Source organism: Filicampus tigris, chromosome 3 (assembly GCF_054856515.1).
Source record: "Filicampus tigris isolate MCC_2025a chromosome 3, RoL_Ftig_1.0, whole genome shotgun sequence".
NCBI lineage: Eukaryota > Metazoa > Chordata > Actinopteri > Syngnathiformes > Syngnathidae > Filicampus > Filicampus tigris.
In genome coordinates this window covers 20,125,367-20,148,924 of record NC_141219.1, presented here as the reverse complement: position 1 = coordinate 20,148,924, position 23,558 = coordinate 20,125,367, and the positions used below count along the sequence as shown (strand labels likewise).

General features: G+C 42.4%; 1 protein-coding gene across 3 annotated transcripts in view; it reads right to left on the bottom strand.

The window, feature by feature from the left end:
• Positions 1-23,558, bottom strand: part of fbn1 (fibrillin 1) — a 67,204-nt gene that overhangs the window by 29,695 nt on the left and 13,951 nt on the right. For 2 of the 3 annotated variants that reach the window (XM_086025574.1, XM_086025575.1), the window contains 21 exons: positions 15,867-16,064; positions 14,828-14,953; positions 13,855-13,980; positions 12,045-12,197; positions 11,748-11,963; positions 11,322-11,474; positions 11,101-11,220; positions 10,026-10,151; positions 9,383-9,505; positions 7,489-7,611; positions 6,625-6,777; positions 6,247-6,300; positions 5,774-5,899; positions 5,572-5,697; positions 5,351-5,470; positions 2,961-3,098; positions 2,841-2,891; positions 2,654-2,779; positions 2,339-2,566; positions 2,132-2,257; positions 1,383-1,511 (listed from right to left, as the gene is read on the bottom strand). In XM_086025574.1, coding sequence (XP_085881700.1) covers positions 1,383-1,511; positions 2,132-2,257; positions 2,339-2,566; positions 2,654-2,779; positions 2,841-2,891; positions 2,961-3,098; positions 5,351-5,470; positions 5,572-5,697; positions 5,774-5,899; positions 6,247-6,300; positions 6,625-6,777; positions 7,489-7,611; positions 9,383-9,505; positions 10,026-10,151; positions 11,101-11,220; positions 11,322-11,474; positions 11,748-11,963; positions 12,045-12,197; positions 13,855-13,980; positions 14,828-14,953; positions 15,867-16,064 — 2,841 coding nt within the window. Of the gene's footprint in view, positions 1-1,382; positions 1,512-2,131; positions 2,258-2,338; positions 2,567-2,653; positions 2,780-2,840; positions 2,892-2,960; positions 3,099-5,350; positions 5,471-5,571; positions 5,698-5,773; positions 5,900-6,246; positions 6,301-6,624; positions 6,778-7,488; positions 7,612-9,382; positions 9,506-10,025; positions 10,152-11,100; positions 11,221-11,321; positions 11,475-11,747; positions 11,964-12,044; positions 12,198-13,854; positions 13,981-14,827; positions 14,954-15,866; positions 16,065-23,558 lie in introns of those variants that run through there. The other variant, XM_086025576.1, reaches the window with a different exon arrangement.

Genomic DNA, 23,558 nt, shown 5'->3' with positions numbered 1-23,558 from the left:
TAGAGCAGAGGATTGGATTTACCATTGGGCAAACACAGGCAATTTCCCGGGTCTCCAAGATTTCCAGGGCCCCCCAAACGTCTCATAAAAACGGATTAATAAAGATTGGATTGATTTAAAGCAATTTTTATTGTTTTAGTCTTAATTCACGCGCTTAAAAACACACCAAAATGCTGAATCGATCGTGACTGTCATACAATGGACTATTCCATCTTCTTGAATAAAATTGTATCATATTGTAATGTATTATTGCACAAGTGCAGACTTGGGACAGGGAAAGAGTAGCAAAACAAACTGTTGGCATGTTTTATGGAAAATGAAGCAAAGTTATCCAAGTGGAGTGCAGAGGAGGAACAAGTGAGATGAACTCAAATGGTACTTATCACAACTAACAAAGGTTTCAACGTTTTTCGAGGTGACACTGAACGTGTGTGACCGGCACCGGCATGAACAAGATGCTCTTGCCAGTTGCTGTAGCGCTGCTGTCAGTGTGAGCTGTGGCGGGTGCATTAGAGATGACGTGGAAAGTGACACAAGTGATGCATTCATCAAGAAGATGTGATTACTAAAGCGGTCAAAATGGTAAACTATATTAAATGTTGCATACTGTTACTCATTCATTCATTCATTATCCATACCGTTTATCCTCACAAGGGTCGCGGGCATGCTGGAGCCTATCCCAGCTGTCTTTGGGCAGTAGGCGGGGGACACCCTGAATTGGTTGCCAGCCAATCGCAGGGCACACAGAGACAAACATCCGCACTCACAATCACACCTAGGGGCAATTTAGAGTATCCAATTAACTTACCATGCATGTTTTTGGAATGTGGGAGGAAACCGGAGTACCCGGAGGAAACCCACGCAGGCACGGGGAGAACATGCAAACTCCACACAGGGAGGCCGGAGCCGGGATCGAACCCACGACCTCTGAACTGTGAGGCGGATGTGCTAACCAGTCGACCACTGTGCCGCCCGCATACTGTTACTATTAGAGTAAATATGTTGAGATGATTCAGTTTTTGGATAATGCTCTTGAGGGATTTTAAGGACTTTATCTCGATCAGACAATAGAATTTTCTCAAATTTCCACTTATAGTTGATGATAAGCATTGTTTAAAGTTTAAAATCGTTGCACTACTTTGTTAGGATCTCCTTGGTCCGCCAAACGACTGAATATGCCACTGGTAGAGCACTGCATTCAACGGCTGAATTGAGTCATAATAGGCTTTCAGAAGTTTGCTCACAAGATCGAGTTTCTCGCTCATGTCCAAATCGGTACAGGAATAAAACTTTTTTTTTTTTAAAAAGCCTTCAAAGCTGCAGAGGTAACGCAATACACATCATTTTACGCAAGTTTGTGCCAAGGAGGATTTATCTCTCACCCATGCAGTTTTTCATCATCATGAAGCCGCTCTCATAGCCTTCAAAACACTCGCACTCAAAGTCTCCTGGAGTATTGACACACCGCCCCTGTCCACACAGGTCGGGAGAGATGCGGCACTCGTCAATGTCTACGGGGAAGAAGAACACAAAGCAAAACATAAAACAATAATACGAGTGATTGATTTGCCGGCCTTCTTGAAAAATAAACAGGAAATATTTATAAAATGTAACATCATGGGATCAACAGTAGAATGCAATTTTTTGGTATAATAAAATGAATCAACAAAACAACAATCAACACAGCACATGACTGCCCTTGTTTTAGTGTCTTGTTTGTTTTTAATTATTTCATGTTTGATTTTGATGAACAGCACTTTGTTTCAGCTGCGTTTTTTTTTTTTTTTTTTTAATGTTTAAAGTGGAAGTCAATCCAAAAATTGTATTTACAATAATATGTTCTATGCGGCCCCACTAGTCTAAACCGTATTCTGATTGATACTGTGTTGATTGTGTTTATTATTACCAAACTTCTTGGTCCAGAAACAGATTCTTATGTCATGTGTCGGGGCACATTAAACAAGATACATCTGCTAAGTTAAGGTAAGTTCAAGTCTTAGGTCAGATATAGTGTAAGTTGAAGTGAGTCAGGCAACCGCGTGTTTTGTTGAACCAAAAAATGATGTGTTATTCCTCGATAATGTGGATTATAGTTTTTCAAGTATGATGTGATTACTTGATTGTTACTCACCGGTGCAATTTCTCTCATCTGAATCCAAGGCATATCCATTATCACAACGACAACGGAAGCTTCCGATGGTGTTCCTGCACTTCCCATTTGAGCAAATTGAGTTGATCATCCTGCATTCGTTGATATCTGAGAAGGGTCAAGGGTCAAAGACGGTTAAGCGAGCGGATGTGGCTTTTACAATAACTCTATTTTTGATCATAGCAATACCTTTGAGGAAGGGTCTTCCATTGATGAAATCACCACGGTGGGAGAAGCCTGGTCCACGAGGGCAGAGCTGAGTATATTCCGGGGTACCTTTCTCGGGACATTCATCGCACTCTGGACCCCAGGCTACTCCCACTGAGCAACAACAAGCATCTACGCGGTGCTTTCCTGAGATAGGAGCTCCACAACGTTCATCCTCATGTGTTAGGTAGCACTGCTCTGTGCGTAAGTCTGGAATTAAGAGGAAATTGGCAGCCATTTTATTGCTCAACGTGCATGCTTTCCATGATATGTCATGTATGAAGTTACTACACTTACCGATACAGGTTCTCCCGCTGACATCAACAGTCATTCCAGGAGGGCATTGACAGAAGAAGGAGCCGTGCGTGTTGACACACTTGCCATTGATACACACTCCAGGAAAAACTTGACACTCATCCACATCTGAGGCAAACATTGGTGGAATTATATTCGGATCCAGACACAGAGTCAAAGCAAAACTTACCTTCACACACATTTCCTCTCACTCTAGCAAGGCCCTTGCTACAGATGGGATCTGAGAATGACACACAAAGCAATTTTAGATGATTTAGTGAACCAAGCAAACTTTTACAAGCGGCCTTACCTTTTTCACACTTGACACAAGGGCTGTTCCAGGCCACTCCTAGCGTGGCACAGCAGTGAGACTTGAGCGTTGCGCCGTTGATGTTCACTTCACAGACATCATTTATCATCTTCAGCCAGCAAGTGCTTTTAGTCGTCTCTAATTCAACCGACAAATAAACATAATATATCAACTCAAGTACATATAAGTGATATGAGTCTTGTTCATGTCCGAAGATGCCTGTGATGTGGCAATGTTCAGAGTTAACCAATCACGATCAAACTGATGTTGAATGGGAGTCAGCAAACACCAGCCACCATTTAAAGGGATCGTTGGGCCGGGATGGCCATGTTTTCACTGACAAGTTCATTTGATATATTTTTTGATCAGGGAAATGAAGAGTTGTCATTTTCTATTTTACCAATAAATTTGGGAGAAATTAGGAAATAAGTGACTCCATGAATAACGCCTCTTGTTAATGAGGAGAATGGCCGCGCCCCCTACCATTCTATCCATGTTCGGTCGGAGTCACTGGAGGAACCGATTACACACTCTCCATTGGAATCATTGTACTTTCATTGCTTCTAACGTCCAAAAACGGTGATCAACTGGCACCAAAATGTATGTGGACATCCTTACTAATGACCACTTCAACATATCAAAAGGATTAACCTCTTCGTGGCTGATTTATATGAGAATGAGGAAATGTGGAAGTGAGCAGAGCTACATAGATTTAGGCTGGGACGAGCGCACACTGCTTCTTTGCTAAAAAAAAAAAAAAATTAACAATGCTTCTTTGCTGATCACAGTTAGAATGGGCGAGGCATTTAACACCAGTCAGGATATTTACAGAGACTGAAGTGGGAATGAGTGGACGTGCACATTTATTTGGATGAGGAATGGCCCCAGTTTTTCGACCGACAACACGCTGTCCAATGGAATGTAATAGCCGAAATGGTGCGTTCCAATGCGGCCACACTCGGCTGTTGGGTCGGATGCGCACGTTCAAGACACCCCCGGTGTTCGATGAGGTCTTACCTCACTCTGATGCCGCTTCACTCTCGCGGCTGCAAGTGGTGTCGGACAACGCACGCGACTGCTTGGGAGGTAACCCCGCGACATGAAGACGCAGTCCCGTGATCACCTCCACACGCTGCGCGGACATTCAGGAGCTAATGTTGTTGTGCTAACGCCTTTTGTTTTAACGGCCTGAAGCTAGTTGTTGCTATTAGCTGTACCGTTATTCTACTGTTAGCCGGGGAGAAAAGGGGGGGGTGGGGAAATAAACATCCGTGCTTGCCTGATTGCTTGCCCACTGCCAGTCGCCGTCTGCATCCTGAGAGTTGACACGAGTTTAGCGTCACTAATATAAGCAGTCGGGGTTCGTGTGCGGGGCAATTTGTCGAAAAACTAATCACAAAAAAGCCCTTAAATCACTACAGAGTCTTTTGAGGGGGTCGTTTTAGTACTGATGTCATTTTTACATGCAAACATATTATATAAGTGCCAATGTTAAGCTCATCCAAGTGTCCCTTTATAGTACCTCTGATTAACCTCAAATAAGTTTCAGAAGTTCTAGTAGGCTTTTTCTGACATGTGTTTTCCCTTGCCAGCAGTAGCTTGAAGGTTTTGTGCTAACACTGACCGCTATGTAGAGCTGTTCATAATTTCCTCAACCTTGTCTAAGGCCCCAGGTCCAGATGATTTAAAAATAGTCCCAAAGCATGATGGTGTTACAACCATGTTTCACTGCAGTTAGGGTGTTCTTTTGGTGAGGAGCAGTGATGTGTGTGTACCAAAACCACCTTTTGGAATTACGGCCAAAAAGCTCTACCTGGTTTCATCGGACCATAACAAAATCTCCTAAACACGTGGGAAAATGTTTGCTCGACAAGGTGCCGGGAATTACAAACTGTTCCAAATAGTCGTCCGTGTGAGCACAAATCCTTCAGGCTATTGCTGGAAAGCGACACAAATGTCAGGAAAACACGACTAGGACATCAGAAATTTATTTGGGGTTAATCACAGGCAATTAAAATGGTGGCAGGGGTGTGCTGACTCCTGTTTAACAATACTTTGAATATTGGAAAATGTTTTGAAATGATTTATCTTGGTCTCATTTTTTCAGATCCCCAAAACAGCACACTTGAGCAGAGGTGTGTAGATGTTTTTACATCCACTTTATACTTTACCGATGTGCCTTGACTGCATAAATAAAGTGTTTAGTATTCTATTTTTTCCTATGGAGGAAATGTATTAAAAATACAAACAAAAGGTAGCGAAACAGAAGAAAATGAAGTTTGAACAGCTTTCTGGACCGGATTGTTTTCAAATGTTTTTGTTAAGTTGTCAAATGAAGTATTATACTAATGATCTGTAGTACAGCATTGGTACAAAAAATATACACTTACCAATGCACTCAAGCCCAGAGCTGTCCAGCGAACTGCCCGTTGAACACAAGCATACAAATGAGCCTTTGCTGTTGACGCAGTCTGCGTTCACACAGGGATTAGACACACATTCGTCTACATCTGCAAGAAAACAAAATGAACAAAATGATGGATCCCGTCTTTGCTCCTGGTCGTAAACATGGTATTTTAAATGCTTATTTTAATGCGAATGCATCACAGACCGTCGCAGATATCGTTTTCCGCATTGAAGCTGAATCCTTTGGGACACTGACAGGTGAAACTTCCAGGTGTGTTCCTGCATAGGCCGTTATCGCACAACTGACTGTTCATCAGACATTCGTCAATATCTGAGGAAGAACACACAAATGAGGATTTTGCCCGTTCCAGGTTTTGATGCAGAGTATCGTCAGCCAATTCACCTACCAATACAGTTTTTGCCTGTCAGGTCGACCTCAAAGCCTTCATTGCAGTTGCATTTGTATGTTCTCAGCATGTTCTCACACACGCCATTCTGGCACACGTCCGGATCGAGGGCACACTCGTTAATATCTGAGAGGACAAAAGACAACCGCTTACACATCCATGCACAAAGAACAAACTACTAATGGGTGTTGATTGATGGTGATAGTAAACATTACTTTGGATCCTTTCAGAAACATTTTAGCGGTCAAACCAGCATATGTATATTCTTGATTCATGGGTAAAAATATATCTAACGCTTATCTTTTTTGTATTTTTCACTGTCAATGTTAAGAGAAATTTGAGTAAAAGATCGATAACCTTTTCACAATTTTCTTAGCCGAGGCCGTCCCCATCGGGAGCCATAAAAATGTATCCATAAAAATGTACACGGCCCTGTCGAAGTAATAAGAAACAGCACACAGTTGCATACATACCTCTTCCATCTCCAGTTGTGCCGATGCCATTTGGACATAAAGCCAGGAACTCAGCTGCAAAATGAGACACAATTTGGTCAGTAAAACCATAACTTTCTCTCAAATTCAAGACATTTAATACCATGCTATCATCTGTTTACATGCTTTGTGATTTAGCCTGGATGGTATATTAAGACGTCTTCTTAATGTGGTGCAGTGTTGGCTTCTGTAAAGAGATTTGAATTGGTGTGACCAATCGAATTGAGAACTGACTGTTAGGCGTGTGTGTCATTTCTGGAACCGGCGTGTCATAGCAGTCCAAGTGTTTGGGGCATCCAGAGTCGAATATGTGTGTTTTGAATTAAGAGGTGACTCCATATGTGACTTGAATGTTCTTACCAGAGTTCTGTGGTGGGCAGGGTTGGCAGGGCTCCCCGTAGGCGTACTCGATGCTGGCACAGCAGCATTCAGATTTGGTCACAGCTCCAAATAAAGGCCGAACACATTGGCCTCGCTTGTAACCGCCATAGCACGAGCTGCGCATGTGTGTGTCTGTGTCATACGGGCAGAGCAAACAGAGCGAGTGTGTGAGAGATGAGGCCGAAGAATCTAGGAGGAGGCTCAAAACAGAAACGAGGAAACAAGGAGTAAACAACAACAGAGGGAAAACATGCGGTTATTCCCTCTCCATAATGTCCAGAGGTTTGAGGCATTCTGCTGCGCTGAAATCATCCTGGTGAGAGCTGACCCTTAATTAACAACATCACTTCCAAGACAATACTCGCAAAGATGTCACTTGCTGGGGGGGCTGACATTTAGGCCCGCAAAGCTATTAATCATATTACTGACATTAGACTGTGATGAATCATGATATATTTAATTTGCCTTCTACAGGGTTAGGTTATTGTTGAATATAGATATCAACACTGATGTGGACGATATACAGTAAAGGAGAAGTCAACCCAAACATGTTTTTTTCTTAGAAATATTGCGTTTGTAGAATAAGAGTTAATCCACCCGTTTTTAGCCATCTCTGGGGGCGGCCATTTTGTCACTTCTGTCAATTGAAAATTACATCACAACTGCCCAGGGCACAGGAAACGACCAATCACGGCTGACCTGTTTTCGGAAGCTGAGTGGTTGTTATATATATATATATATATATATGTATAACTGGAATTTGGCTCCTCACTGTTCTTGACATGCATGTTAAAGGATAAGTAGGAAGAACATCCCCGAACATACAAAAGAAGAGTTCCTTACCGACACAGACACGTCCGTCCAGGCCAACTGCCATCCCTGACATGCACTCACAGCGGAAAGATCCCTCCGTGTTGACGCAGTGGCCATTCATACACATACCCGGAGTCTCGCACTCATCAATGTCTGGAAGCAGATAAAGAAACGTTTCTGTTTACAACTGGAGCAATTTGCAAATAATTGTGTCAAACTACTTTCTGTCAACATGTGCAATTTTATTGAGTAACTGAACAGACTGCAATTCTCAGTACGTTAAAAAAAAACAATGTGCTCCATTAATCCACGTCCACCTGCAGCGTTGTGTATGTACTTTGTGTATGACTTGAATGGTTGGAAGTTGTAGTGAAAGCTGTGGCCCTGATTCAATTCCATGAACTCTCATCACCATGGTCTTGAGTGTATCACATTGATGATCGTGGTAAACGATAATACTGCAAGCGTGCAGATGGTTTTTAGTTTTCTGAGAGAGACGGCGACTCCAGGGACCTTTCTGACTCACGTTTCGTTAATGACGACATACGTCAGCACACTTCACACACACCCAATGACTTAACTAGGTCAGCATCTGAATAACAAATGCCAAGTGGAACAACATGACTTCAACTCATCTTTTACAGTAGATTATTTGTTAACAATTCCAATGCTTAGGTTTGCTTTCTGTTTTGTAGTTAAGAGGCCACAGTTGCACTTTGTGTTAGATGAGATAAAGCGCTAGATGAAACAGACGTTTACTCTTGGCCTCGCCAAAAAAAAAAAAACCCATCGAACTAGTTCTGCTCAAACAAACTTCTGCTCAATCACACTTCCATGGTGGCAGATAGAAGGTTGTTGTGTGCTCATCAAATTTAACATGGCTGCTGTTAGATTTACGGTTGACAGCGGGATAGGGCAGCCACATGACGATGCCCATGTCTGCTTTGGTATATAATAGTTTTGCCAAACTAGGACGAAGCAAGGCATCAAAACCAGTAGAATCTGTAACACCAAACCAGAGGAATATCCACAAACCTGTTCACAACTGCCAGTTTGCGCTGTCACTGTGAACCTCCAGCAGTTTCAAGTAAGTAAACATCAAAGCGCTAGTTAGCCTAGCGCTAGGCCTGAAGTCGCTCAGACCTATCGAGCAGCCAACAAAGCAACAGTTTTCCACCAGCACAGGCCAAATCCAGTCAGTGTCATCACATGCCTTTGGCTGTGCAGTCAAAAAAATCATTGTGCGCCACAACGGGAATTCCTTGTAATCATTATTACAACTGTTGAAGTGTACATACAAGTAATTGAGTATCTTTATGCTAATCTGTAAGGCGTTCACTGTACTGTATTTGTAAGGGTAGATAACGTTTGAAGATACTTTTAAGGAGCTTCAATTATTTTCAGAAATTTGCTATTCATGGTTGGGTTCAGTCGCAATCTCCCGCGAATGGCAGGGGTCCACTGTATTGTCTAATAGAATCCAATTGGCATTCAAGGAATCATATTTCATTTACTGAGGGTAACAGCAGACTCATAAAAATTCATGTTTGACTGGGTTTCTATCTGGCTTGTGATTGGAAAATTTGTTTCCCCTCCATCTTATGTTCATTTTAAGACAAGTTCCTTTCCCTGTACATGATGTTTATGATGGGCTGGCTGCTTCGGAACGTCAGAGCAGGCAGGCCCCAGCGATCCACATGTCCAGCTGGGATGCTGCCAGGACGCTAAGGGATTTTTGCAAGGCTTTTTAGGGGATTTTTTTTTTTTGCCCTTAGGACACTCATAACAGAAATCCTAACATACCAGGCATGTGGCCACCCTCCAAGTTTACCGAAATAAAGCCAACTAATACAATGACACACTGGTCAAAGTGAGGTAAGGATTAGTATGCATCAGTGAACATAAAAGGATGTGACAAACTCACCAACACACATGCGCCCACTGGTATCGAGCAGGTAGCCGGGTTTACAGATGCATTTGAAGCTGCCATCCTCATTGATGCACAGCCCATTGAGACACATGTTTCGGATGAGACACTCATCTTGATCTGAGGACAATCACAAACAAGTTAGGAGATGCTATAGCTCCAACAGTGGCTCAAACATAAGGCATGAAATACAAAAAGGCTTGAACAACCTTTGTGGTGCTATTTATATTAAACCGTGTCATCTCTTTACAAAAAATGGAGATGTCTGCCTTTGCATTTGAACTCTTTAACTGCAGTGAAGGGGCAGAGTCTCTAAAATGTCAACACTTTCATGTGTGTCCGCTACTTAAAGTCAATGGAAAGCTGCAACTTGTGAAATATTCAAACTTTGGAAAAATGTTGCACATGACATTAAATATAGTATTCAGCAGTTGAGCCAAAACACTCGACACCCCGACATGAGTAGTTGCTCATTATAGCACTAAATTGCCTTGAAACACCCTGTCTCCAATAGCTCATGTCTCCTTTAGCATTGACTGAAAGAAAAGCGTGGTTCGTTAGAGAGTACTATACTGACTTCAGTGCAAAAAAGATATTTTCCAAACACTTGTATTCCATAAATGCAGATGCCTTGACTGACCTTGACAGTTTTTGCCATCAGTTGAGATCTCAAAGCCGGCATTGCAGACACAGTGGAAGCTGCCCTCTGTGTTCACGCAGCGGCCGTTGTTGCAGATACGACCATTGGCGACACACTCGTCCAGGTCTGAAAAACAAAGCTGTCATCACGTACAGTACATTTTAAGTGACTGTGCGTGTGCATGCGCGTGTGTGTTTTGTGTGAGTGTAGTTGATCCCATCGGGGAAATAATTCAGGATTACCTCATAACTGAAATCGTCTCACACCCGCCATTGAAATCCCTTCACGCATCATTCTGAAATACGCTCATACAAACTACTGAAATAAACTTTCGATTGTGTGTATGAGAGCATTTCAGTAGTCGCTTGTGCATGTGAGTACGTGAAATTCTTTCAGTAGAGTGTGACAATGTTTCAATAGTGTGTGTGTGAGTGAGTGAAAAAAAAAAAATCACAATAGTTAGTGAGAGAGTGTTTCAGTAGTATGTGTAAGATCATTTCGGGTATGAGAGTGTGTCAGTGGTGAGCATCGGAGCATTTCAGCTGTGTGTGAGACAAAAACATCAAGTTAATGCAAGTGCATTTCAGTAGTGTGTGACAGCGCTACAGGTGTTAGCGTGAGAGAAAATAGTACAGGAATGCGTATGAGAGCCTTTCAGTAGTCACTACTGAATGTGAGTTCAAAAAATTTGTAGTGTGAGTGTGAGAGCGTTCAGTAGTGGCTGTGCAGGTTTCACATTGAGTGTGAAATTGCTTTAATAGTTGGTGTGGGAGCGTGACAGTGTCAATGGTGTGTGCGTCACAGTTTTAATTGTGTGTATTTCAGTTGTTCTATGAGTGAAAAACATTTCGGTAGTATATGTGAGAGCTTTTCAGTAGTGTGCGCAAGAGCATTTCAGTTGTATGTGTGAGAGGAAAAAAATCATTGGGGCGTTTGACAGCATTTCACTAGTGTGTGCGCGCGCGTGTGTGTGTGTGTGTGTGTGTGTGTGTGTGTGTGTGAGCGCTTCAGTAGTGTGTATGATTGTGTGTGAGAGAGTTTATACTGAATGTATGTCTATGTGTGTGTCAGTCACCTCTGCACTCCGTCTTGGTAGCTGTGGACTGGAATCCGGCGGGACATCGACACATGTAGGACCCGGGGGTGTTCACGCACTCTCCGTGCACGCAAGGGCTTCTCTCACACTCATCCTCATCTGCAGTGTAAACATGTGTGTCGGGTGTCGTTGAAACATTGTCGTGTTTCTTCTCGACAGGAGAAGAAAGGGCACACTCTCTGAATCCCGCAGTGACTTACCGACGCACACGTTCCTCCCGTCCAACGTGAAGCCCATGTTGCACTCACAGCGGTAATTAACGCCCGGCAGGGGGACACATCGGCCATTCGGGCAGAGGTTACGATAGGCCTGGCAAATGTTGGTGATATTCTGGGTTTGGATGATGACTGGACCTGACGGAAATAGGCATGAACGTATCGTCAAGTCAAATGTATTTATATAGCCCTTAATCACAGGAAAGTCTCAACGGGCTTCACATATGCACCAGATCATATACACGACATCCCCTGAGCTTAACCCCCAGGAGGGCAAGGAAAAACTAAAAAAAAAAAAACAATTGGGGAAAAGTGAGTAAAGTCATAATGTCCAGTTGGATAGTGTCGGCTGACTATGACACTCAGGTGTTACAAAGCAAGAAGTTTCTGTATTTGTGTAGTGCGGTGTACCTGGAGGAGGCTGAAGTGGTAGCTGTCCTGGAAATTCGCCTTGATCTGGGTATTGACCCGGCGTCCGACCTGGTCCTGGTCCTGGGCCCTGGCCAGGAGTCCGGCCCGGGATATGTGGGTAAACGCCCGGGATGTCAGGGCTCCCCGGTCCACGTCCGGGTATATTTCCCCCACCGTTAATAACGGGTAACTGGATGCACAGTTGCTGGTATTCTTCTACAGTGCCATAAAAATAAACGTCTTAGCATTGAGACACCAGGGCACATGAGAGGGAGACATTTTTGTGATTAATCCGACCTGCTCCGCGAATGGGACACATTTCCGGAGCGGAGCCATCAGACCAGCATCGCCCGCTATCACAGCAGCACTGCATTTTGGTCAAAGGCTGTGAATTTTGGTTGGCACAGCGCCCATTCAGCAGACTGGCAAAACAGAAACCGCCACGAGCATCTGTGGGAAACCACATGGCACAAAATCAATGGGAGGGATGGGATAGGCCATGTGTCGTCAGCGTGATGAGGAAACAGGCAAAATCAAAAAAAATGATTCACGTGTTCCGTTATTCGCGAGATGGAGTCCACTTTCAACAGTTCCTGGCACTGGAGATCCACATGACTAACACTAAGGTTCTAGTTAACACAAATATATCATTTTTTTTCTTTCACACCCAGACCCAACAGAGTCTTCATGTGGTGAGGTTTGAGTCAGAAACATGTGCTTGATCCTCCAGGCAAACGTAGGACTCAAACCAAAATGCTTGGCGTAACTAGAGAGAAAGCCCCAGATATTCCCTCCACAAAACATCCTCTCATGGGGGAGTACAGCGCGAACGTCTGTTTGCATACTATACATTTGTGTGTGTGTGAATTTTTTGGACCAGTCTGACCAAAAATTCTTCCATGGTGCTGGGTCAAAGTGAGCTGAACTTTACAGATTTCTTTCGGGATTATTGTACAGTAAGTATATCTGTAAAATGAAATGCACATAGGTTAGATTATAAACCAGACCTAAATAAATCTTTAAAAACGTCTTTTTTTTACCATTGAGTGCAAATGTACATAAGATTTCAATAAAACTGAACTTAAATGCACCTTTGTATTTGCTTGGAATCGATTGATGATAGATGAAAATAGTTTCATTCATTCTAATAAGTTTTGATTGTGATCTAAATGTATTCTATTTCTATTTCATTCAGTGATTCTTTCAAGCCTGCGTGCCACTCATAGTATTGGTACCACACTTGGAGAGTCACTGCACTTCACCATATAGTAGAGATGTAACGATTAATCGGAAATCGATTTAAATAAATTCATCCAGAAAATGATATCTTGAAATGTTTTTTTCAATCCAGATGTATGGCACATTTTGAATGTGTAGATCAAAGTATTCTTTTGCGCCAAACATCATTGCGTATTGCGTTTGTGGATGGCTGCAGAACCACACTAGTGCACAGAGACAAGCATGGTAGCAATTTTTAAAAAATCGAATCGAATCTAAAATCTGAAACTGAAAATTGAAAAATCGAATCAAATCGGGCCTTGAGTGAATCATTACATCCCTACAGTCAGACAAGCATTCACGCTCATATCAACGCCTAAGGACAATTTAGAGTTCAATGACAATGACACCAAGAATTTCAGAAGTCATTCACCGCTTGCAGCTGCACCAGCAGTTAGGAAAGGTTCCACTAAACTGAGAAGACTTTGTACAAGATGCGCTTGGGCACATCCATACTGTAGCAGTTAAGGGCATTCCTCCAAACTTTCCCAACATAGTTGAAAGCACAAACTTGCGTACATGTTTTGGGTGGATGAAAAATTAAGATTGATTTAATGCTGAATCATTAATTGATGCATGTGCCGCAATACTTAGAATGCAGCTCATTGTTGAAAAACTAGAAACCAACAGTTGACCTAAATTTTACCAGCTGGAAGTTTGAACCAACTTTCTTTCGCAAGCAAAACTAGAGAACACGAGAGATGTCGTGGAGAAAAAATGATTCCCCCAAGCTGTTTTTCTCATGACATATCTGGTTTAGTCATAAAACACGACTAGCCTATGACTATATGCAATGTTAATGACAGCGAAGCCTGCCAAATGGACTCACCTATGCACCTGGAGCCATCCAGCGACGCGTAATATCCCTGCGGACACTTGCAGAAGTAGCTGCCGGCAGTGTTGGAGCATTCCCCAACGCCACAGACACCCGGAATGTTGGCGCACTCATCAAGATCTAAGCAGAGGACAGGAGTGATTTTTCTTTTCCTCAAAATCATTTTCTTTTTGTTTGTTTGTTACAACTACAACCTGGAATGTCATCATAACCATTGATGAAAGGGATTCAAATGGAAACCTGAATCTGTGACAGAGTGACCCGAGCATACAGAATTTGGCATACAACAAGGACATTGAATACTTGAGCCTCTGTCGCCGCTCCTCTTTTTGCACATCACCAGACACACTATACTGTGACACACAACTGTTTAACACATATTTTAAACTGTCCAGACGTTTTCCAGCAATTATTTTCAGCCATAAAAATCGTCCATGCTGTATTTTACCATTTGTATGAATATCATAAACTGCTCAATGTGTTTCCCTTAATTCCCGTCTGGAGTTCAAGTTGGTATGGAATTTGTCTCTATTCATGACTTACTGAGCTCCAAATTTTCACTGACACTACTGGCCTTCGTTGAGGAGCTGTAGAGTTAGCAAGAGTTTTGCTGTGCTGGTTATCATACGTTACAAAAAATGATTTCACACTACCACAGAGAGTGAAAAGTTGTCCAAACTACATGTGGCTGTAATATTCAGATGGTTCAGCTTCACTGAAAAGCTCAGTGTGGATCAAAGAACTGCAAGAGAGGATGCTTTTTTGGTTTAAGGCTTGCCAAAGACACAAACATGTATGTGTGGTCCTTGCTCACAAAGCAATAATAAATTCACCACGCCTGGCATAAACTTAACCACAATTTCACAAATACTAGACATTCATGTTGTTGATGAAACTTTTAACTCGAGTCATTTTCTGGTGTACCCTGTCATTTGATCTAATAGGGCTACCGATGGTTGATTCTTACCGTCACATTTCTGTGAGATCTCATTGAATTTGTGCCCGGCGGGACATTTACACTCAAAGGATCCCACTGTATTGATACAGTTTCCACCTTGGCAGATGCCAGGGATTGCCTGGCACTCATCCACATCTGTAAAAGCACAACGAATTGCAGCATGAACACGTATACTGTAGATCACACCATATAGATACACAGATTCCATTCAGGTCTGAGAAAGGACAATGACGCGGCTACAAAAGGGCTAAAGATGGTTTATTCAGCCAGGTTCAGACTTTTCAGCGTAATAGAGGAAAGAAAGAAAAACGAGAGAAGAACGCTTCCCAGAGGGAGAACACACCCTGACGCCAAGTCGGTTAAGGAAATGGTAGACACAGAGACACTGGGCCTCCTGGTATTGTGCTTTTTTGCTTTTCCTTTCCGTTCCTTGTGAGATGACACAGGAGTACTTAAGGGAAAGGCAAAGCACAAAGGGATCCTACGGCCTTCTGAGATTCTTAAAAATGGATGGTTTCTTAGTACCCATTGTTTCTATTCTTAATTGCTAATGTTAATCACTGTTCTGATTTGACAGACTTCATCGCAGGCTTCAAGGTGAAACCGTCCAGGAGATTGTGACCTGAGCGTACTCCAAGTCGCCTTGAGTCCTGGCTCGGGCGCCCATCTCCTGCGGAGGTTGCAATGTTGTTGGGTCTGGAGAAGGCAGCCGGGCCAAGGGACGCCTTTCCAGAAATGAGCTCTCCCACATGGCACCGCCACTGACCCGTGTTACTGACTCTGACAGTCTCAGCACAGCAGGCGGTTGCGGGCATTCCATACACATGTGGGAGGCATTGCCACCCACCCCAATTGAACCCAATTAGAAGTAATCCTCTGGAGAGGGGACGGTGCATAGAGGTGAGGGGTGACAGAAGGAGAGGTTGAAGGTAGACCAGAAGGGTAATAAGATACTGTAACAACGTCGGGCAAGAGTGGAGCTGAACTTTTCTTCCAGAGCCGAAACAAAGCACCGACACAGAAAGAGAGATTTAGGCACAGACTTTACCTTGGCATGCTCCCGTGCGGTGGTTTGGTATGAAGCCTCTCCGGCATGGGTGAGGCTGGGCTGGGCACATTTCGCACGGGTGACCCCATGCCCGTCCCACCGTGGCGCAGCACAGAGTCTTTGTGCACACAATACCAGTGAGCTGGCCTTGGCACATCTGTTTGTTCACCGAGGCGAAGCATGGACCGGTCCGATAGTCTGTGGAGGAAGGCAAAACAAGAGTGAGTGCAAATCGTGTCGCTACTGTGACGGAAAACAATAATACAAGTGGAAGAGCACTCGGTTAAGACCCCTGCCATGTAATGATCATTACGAAATGGATATCAGCTGCCGTGCACTGCAAGCTTTTTTCATTGGAGCGCCATCTGGCAGGTCACTGCCACACTGCATGCAATGCAAACACACTGTGATAGGAAACTAATGAAATCCCTTCATTGATTGATTGATTGATTCCTTGGTCTCATTCTGCACTAGGGATTCAAAACGGTGGAATATTTCTGGAAATTTTACATTATTGTTGTCACGATACCAAAATTTGGACTTCAATACTATACTTGCATAAAGTGCCTCAATACCAGAGACCATGGCAAAAACTTCAAGTCAAGTAAAAAATGTTCTTTGCATTTATATGTTCTATTGTATGTGCCCCCACTAGTCTAAGCACAGTATTGTGATTAATATCATGCTTGTGGAATATAAATAGCAGAACAATCCTCCCGTTTCTATTCATCTCACGAGGCAACCGTTTTGCCTTTTACATAATATGCAGTATTGTTATGACTGGTTGTTTACGTGTTGTAACAATGCTCTGCAGATGTTATGGTCCTTTTATTCTTTGTCCTTTATGATGTCATATAGGCCTGAAGTCTTACAGTTTAAACGTTTGAGTTACACACTGACACATTGTAGTACGTCAAACCTTCTTTGAGTGAGAATGCAAACTCTCCTGATCTCTGTTGTTACCAGGCCAATAGTTTGGACACACCTCATTTGATGCGTTTTTTCTTTATTTTCGTGACTACTTACATTGTAGATACTCACTGAAGGCGTCAAAACTATGAATGATCACATGGAGTTATGTACTTAACGAAAAAGGTGAAATAACTGAAAACAAGTTTTATATTCTAGTTTCTTCAAAATAGCCACCCTTTGCTCCGATTAATGATTTGCACACTCCTGTCTTCCTCTCGATAAGCCTTTTTCCAGCAAACCCACCCAGTTGTTTCTCATCGGCGACAGGCAATCGGCATCGAGAACATAATTTCCACGTCACACGCAGGCGCCGCACAGCCAAATAAAGAAAACAAATAAAATAAAAACAACAGCCGCACACATGTGCACAGCGTGGTGATCGGTGGAATCAAAACAATATGGGACACATGTCATTGCGTCTGTGGGACCGAAAGCTACACAACACTGTTTTATTTTTTATTTGGCTGCGTGTCAGGAGTGCGGCACCTGCGTGTGACATGGTACCGGTAAGTCCGTTCTCGCCGCCGTTTGGCCGACTCGGACCGACCGGCCGGGCGTGCCTGAAATACAGACGAGAACTCACAGACGGACTAAAGCGCTGACAAATAATAGTGGTGTGGTTGGCTTTACTTGGAAATAATAACAATCAAATCAAACATTATTGGAGCAGAGAAGCAGTGAGACAAATTCTTTTATTTTTGCTGAAGATTGGAAAAAAAAGCGGGTTTGAAAAAAATTCGTGAGACAAAAAGTTCATAAACTCTCATAAATCCAGGTTTATTCATCATCATTACACTTTTAGGAATAGCCAGTCTTGGGAAGAGCAAATCCCAAAGGCTGCAGACTGACTGACAGCGCATGTTTATGGAGCCCGGTGATGATTTCCACCTCACTAAAACTAAAGCTAAATAGCTTCCATCAAATATGAGCAAAACACTTTTTATGCCTCCTCCCCTCGAAATGATGTTGAAAAGCTCATTCCTTTAATCCCAAAGTGTGCATTCATTTATCCACACACGCCAGACATTGACTTGAAAACCTCCATTATCAACGGATCTTATAAGGTGAAAGTCTTAGTAGATGGTGAAGAACAGATAGGAACAGCGAAAAAGAAAGTGTATGGAGGGGGTGGGGTGAGCGGGGAACTTGTCCCTCGATCCAGTAAATAATCGAAAAAAATCATTTCCACATTTCACAGCAGACAACAGACGGCGAGAGAAAATACGGAGACAAGTTCCAACAGCGCAGTTGTTTAAAACAAACGGGACATTGTGTGTTTCCCCGTGTGGACCAGGGCCCGGCCCAGGCCCGTCACGTGCACCAAAGCCTCCGCGGTGTCTCTGCCTCTGGCGGCAACACTGTGTGAAGCAGAACTGGGTCATCTCTCCTTCTCCCTCCCTTCCTCCCACCCTGAGCACGCTCAGTCTCTATCGCAGACGCAGGTTTGCCATTGTTTAACTACTGCCTCCTCCCAGCCACAGGAGGAAACTAACTATACATACACACGTTTTAATTGTTTGTCAAATGGTGTAAAAACAACAACAATAGTAACGTTGACCTGTGTGGAAAGCAGAGGTGAGTAGTTTTACTCGGTTACGTTCACTTACGTAAGTAACCTTTTGATGAATTACTTTGAGAATAGTTTTATTGCAATATACTTTTTGTTTGGGTATTATAGTTAAAGAGAAAGGCTAATTATGCTAATTACATTCCACTTTGTACACTGCAAAAAACACAACTTTTACTTGTATTTTTTGGGGGGCTAAAAGAGTCATTTAAGTTGGATCAACCTTAAAATACAAATTATTGACATTTATGGCAAGAGTGTTAGTTAGCATAACAAAGCAAGCAAGTTCTTTCTACGAGACAGTTTGCTGAGTTGTTTTTCCTTATATTTTAAGTTGGGGGGGGAAACACAAGTTTTGTGAACTCTTATTTCTTCGTTGTGAAATTCAGGAAAGCAAATTGTCACAACAGCAAAACTTAAAATATTTAGTTGAATTGCCCAATTTAAAATTTTATTGAAATATGTCGCCTTGAAATTTTCAGTTCTCCAACTTTTTTTTTATACAGTGTACTTGCAGTTTTATAGACAAGTATTCATTATCAATCGTGTGATCTATGTTGATTTGACAGAGAGACTTGTGTCACATTCTTTTTCATCAATGTCAACATTTCAGCCTACAGGAACTCCACTTTGAGAATTGAGAATGATACAAGAGGCTGTCTCGGTCTGCATTTACAAAATGTAATGCTGTGTGGAATAAAAGCAAGTCAGGCACAGCACATAAATGCAAATTACATTTCCTGCAACCCAATTAGACCCATACATAGTGCTGAAGATAAAGCTGTAAGTTGGCAAAACCTACATTTTGAGCAATGAAACAGATGTCAGCATGAGTTAGTATATAATTAATAATGTTTGGTGAGCCTATAGTGCTCTTTCACATGCATGAGCAAATGATGTTATGGCAATTAGCTGTGGCTGAAATTGCCTTGCTTACTGTATGTTGTTTTAATTGATAAAAGATTGTTTTCAAGTGATATTGTTGGGCAATATTTGAATTGACATATTACTGCAGATATCATATATTTTTGTCTATTGAACATTCATGTGATATTTGAAAATAACAAAATCGGAAATTGCTCACCAACTAATTGAGTAGTTTTTAAGTACGTAATTACTCAAGTTACTATCGGGGAACAACTTTTTACTTTTACTGGAGTCATATTATTCAAAATTAAAAGTACACTTAATTGAGTATGATTAGTTAGTCACTTGCTCACTCATCATGCTTTCATATTATTGTAACCCAATTATGGCTTGTCCCCCTTTCATGAAGCAGCAATAAGGCACTATGAGCAATAATGGCATTACACCGTTTACCTGAATTACATGATACTGGCTCACATAGTTAACTTCATAACGTTATAACTTCTATACGTATGTTACTTGACAGGGAATACCAGATATGTAATAATAAACTGTGAATAGAACTGAATTGAATTGGAGAAGCTGGGGCTGGATTTAGCATGTCTCGAAAAGATGAGAAAAGCTGAACAAAATCTCTCAGTGTCAGGTTTCTGCTGCATATTACAAATCTAATCCATTTTGCATAATATTTGCTTTTTACAGATGTTACTGGGGCAGTAAGACAAAAAGCACTTGAGTGGAGTTGCGAATTCAAGTTCAATGTAAAGTGTCGAGTTGAGATAAGCGGGGAGGGGCTGACAGTTGGAGAGGGAAAGTGGTGGTGTCATTTCATCTGTCCCCTCACTCCATGAAGTGTGTGCAGCTGGGGTGGGGGATCCACCCATGGCCTGTTCAGCTGGGAGTGCTTGCACGTGTTCACGCACACACGCACGCATGCACACGCACGCACACAGTCAGAGTCCCGGCCCGCTCATCTATAGTCTAGCCAACGATGATCTCAAAACAGACCAAAACTCACAAGAATGTCGCTCTCTTTGTTTCACTGCTCTACTTTCGGAAAATCATTCCCAAACTATTTGGAAAATTGTTCACACACTCTCACACACTGCTTTGGTAAACATGTACAACATGTGATGTTGAAGCGAAGGGTTTATTTCAAACTCAAGGCCAGCCATTTAATATGTGCACAAGTCCAGATATTTTGAACACAATAGAAATATCTGCCTCCCCAAGGACATGTTCGCTGTATGCACAACAACAACAACCTTGCCAGGCAGGAAGTGGGCCCAAACGTTTCTTTGGAATAATTCCAAATCGCACAAAAACATTTGAACAACTATTCTGTAGCCACTGTTTGTCAATGTCAATGACTACATGCACTTACACAACCTTACAGCTATTCCTAATCATTTGCTAACCTCACTTACAGTATCTCTCAAAAGTGAGCGCATCACTCAGATTTGGTAAATATGTCCATATTTTTGGGACAACTAGTCGCTCCGGAGTATAAGTCACATTTTGGGGGGAAATTTATTTGACAAAAACCAAAACCAAGAACTATAGACTTGCACCCAAAATCCCGGTTCCTTAATCGTGGGTGCATTTGGAAATACGCTCAGAGCACGCACTGCTTCACTCCGACCATTGGGACACTCAGAGTGTTGTTCAAGTGTGCCGTTTGGTTATTCGGAGTGCCCCAAAAAAGGAGTGTCGGAGCTCGTGTGTCAGGCCGTACAGCTGGAAACTGTTCAAGCACGAGCTGCTAAATTTATTACATAGGCTGCGTTCGGATATTAACGGGAGGGGAACGTGCTTTGCCTCTCCGGACACACACACACTCTCAGAGTGGCCATAGGGCATCAGAGTGAATTTCCGAATGCACCCCGAGTTGTCGACAGCAAAAGAGTTCTGGTTGGACGAAACTTCCTCTCCTAACTATGAAAAAGATTTACTTTTAAAATGGCTTACGTTAACTGGAATCCCGCGTCGTGTTGTAGCTACAGGCAGAATCATGGTCGCTTATTATCCCCTTTGGTGCTGTGTATCCTTGTTGTGGCGTAAAGAAGACACATGCTACACTGGCGTTACATCACACATTAGTTGCCCTGACTACTGCTTCTTTTTTTTCATTCCATTTCTTCTCGTACTTTCTCTTGGGCAAATACTTTTGGTTCATTACCACCAGTGGTATTGCACCAAAGGTATTTGCCAACCGCCAAAAGAAAGGCAACACAATTAGGGAATGGAGGATTTTGTGAACCAGTCCGAGCTCTAAATGTAATATATACTAGTGGCACCTGAGCATAAGTCGCTGGGCCTGCCAAACTATGAAACAAATATTAGCCTATAGCCTGAAAAATATGGTAGCCTATATCTTCAGCTCATGGAACAAGACTGAACAAAATACATGTTGAGGCAATGTAAAGTAGTCAGTGTGAAGCTTGTATAACAGTGTAAATTTACTGTGCCTTCAAAATAACTCAACACACAGCCATTACTGAAACTAAACTATTAGCAACAAAAGGCCAACAAAATTAGCCACAAAAATGTTGACCACATAAACTTTGGCCCCAAATTGGGGCCAACTTTCTCACTCCTAAATAAGGGACAGATGCACGGTGCCACGGTGGTGTGAGCATGATGTATGCATTTGTTTCTAATTTTCACGTTAATACGGAAACCACATTCATGTAAAAATAAGAAAAAATTAGAAAAATGGACAGTGTTTTTCACAGGACAGCGACGATATGTCACCTCGTATGAAGCCTCGTGTGAAACCAATTTGCCTCTTTTCAGCAAAAAATGGGTGTAAGAAATCTCAAATGTAAGAGGAGTGTGACTCACCAAATTTATTTTTTCCATGGATACTTTTGGCTGCTTTTGACTGACTCGAGCAGTCTTCTATCCTTTTGCGAAGCCAGAGAGAAGTCCTTACATGACAGGTGGAGTGATTGCCGCTTGTTCTGAGATTGACGCGTTATCTGATCTAGGATCGGTCATGTGTAGTACCGAGAGTCTCCATTAGGAGCACTGTAATGTGCTATCACTGTTTGGGAACCAGCAATGTATGTTCGAGCAAGTATACAAGTAAAAAACATTGAGCTGCCAACCCGTGTGCGTCCGTCGTTATTGACAATCGATCGCCATCCAAAGCTTTATTAAAAGCATCTTATATTACAGGATCGGTAGATTGCAGTTTTCTGTATTTGCAAGAGTTGATGAGTCAATATAGGGGACATTTAAGGTCCCGTATGGGGCAAACCAAATTAGCCCAATATACGTGACGTCCCGGCTAATACGGGACAGTTGGCCGCCCTAGAATCATCTGCCACTCTTCCATGATGACATCACCATAGCAGGTGGATGCTAGCGATTTTATGCTCCTCAAGGCAATCTTCATATAGCCTAGATGACCTTGTACAGCAATAATATATGTATATATTTTTTTCAGATCCTCAGAGAGTACATATTGAATTTCCAGAGATCAGTATGAGAGTGATAACACAAAATGTAACACACATCTGCTCCCCATTTACACCTAAGACCTTGTAACATTAACAATTCACATGACACTGGTGAGGGAAAATGGCCGATTGGATTGGGCCCATTTTGTACAGTTTCACTCACGGGTTTACTCACATTTGTGGCCAGCAGACAGATTAATGACTGTGGGTTGCATTATTTTGAGTGGACAGTACATTCACTCTGTATACAAGCTTTTGACTGAATCCTTTGTAGCAGAGAATCATTTCTCTAATGTTGTCCCATGAAAAGGTATAATCAAATATATAAAATGTAATTATGGTAGTTACAAAGGAATGTCAAAACATTACATCCACATCTCAGAATGATAAAGTACATATGTGTTGCAAAGACAGAATTGTTAGTACAACTCTTGCTTTGGGTCTCATTCGATGGTGTACCCAATGTTGGGTGGTCGACGTATGTGCGGTCGCCAAATAAGGTCTTAATTCCGTCCCATCAGCTGCTTTGAACTAAACACACAAAGATCGACACAAAACGCAGGGTTATCTTTCCACTGAGGTTTGCACCGGGCTGGAACAGATAGAAGCAATTCAGTGAGGCATTGAAGGACTTTGCGTGCTTCACATGCTGCCTCATTTAAGCTCAAACTGTCACCAACAACCCAAGTTAACACAAATGCTTGGAAATGCTTGATTTCACCAAATGAGTGCGTGCGATCATCAGCCTTATGGACAGCTGTGGCCAATCGCACATTCCAGCCTAAATCGCATTTAGGAGAAACAAAGAAAATATTGACAAAC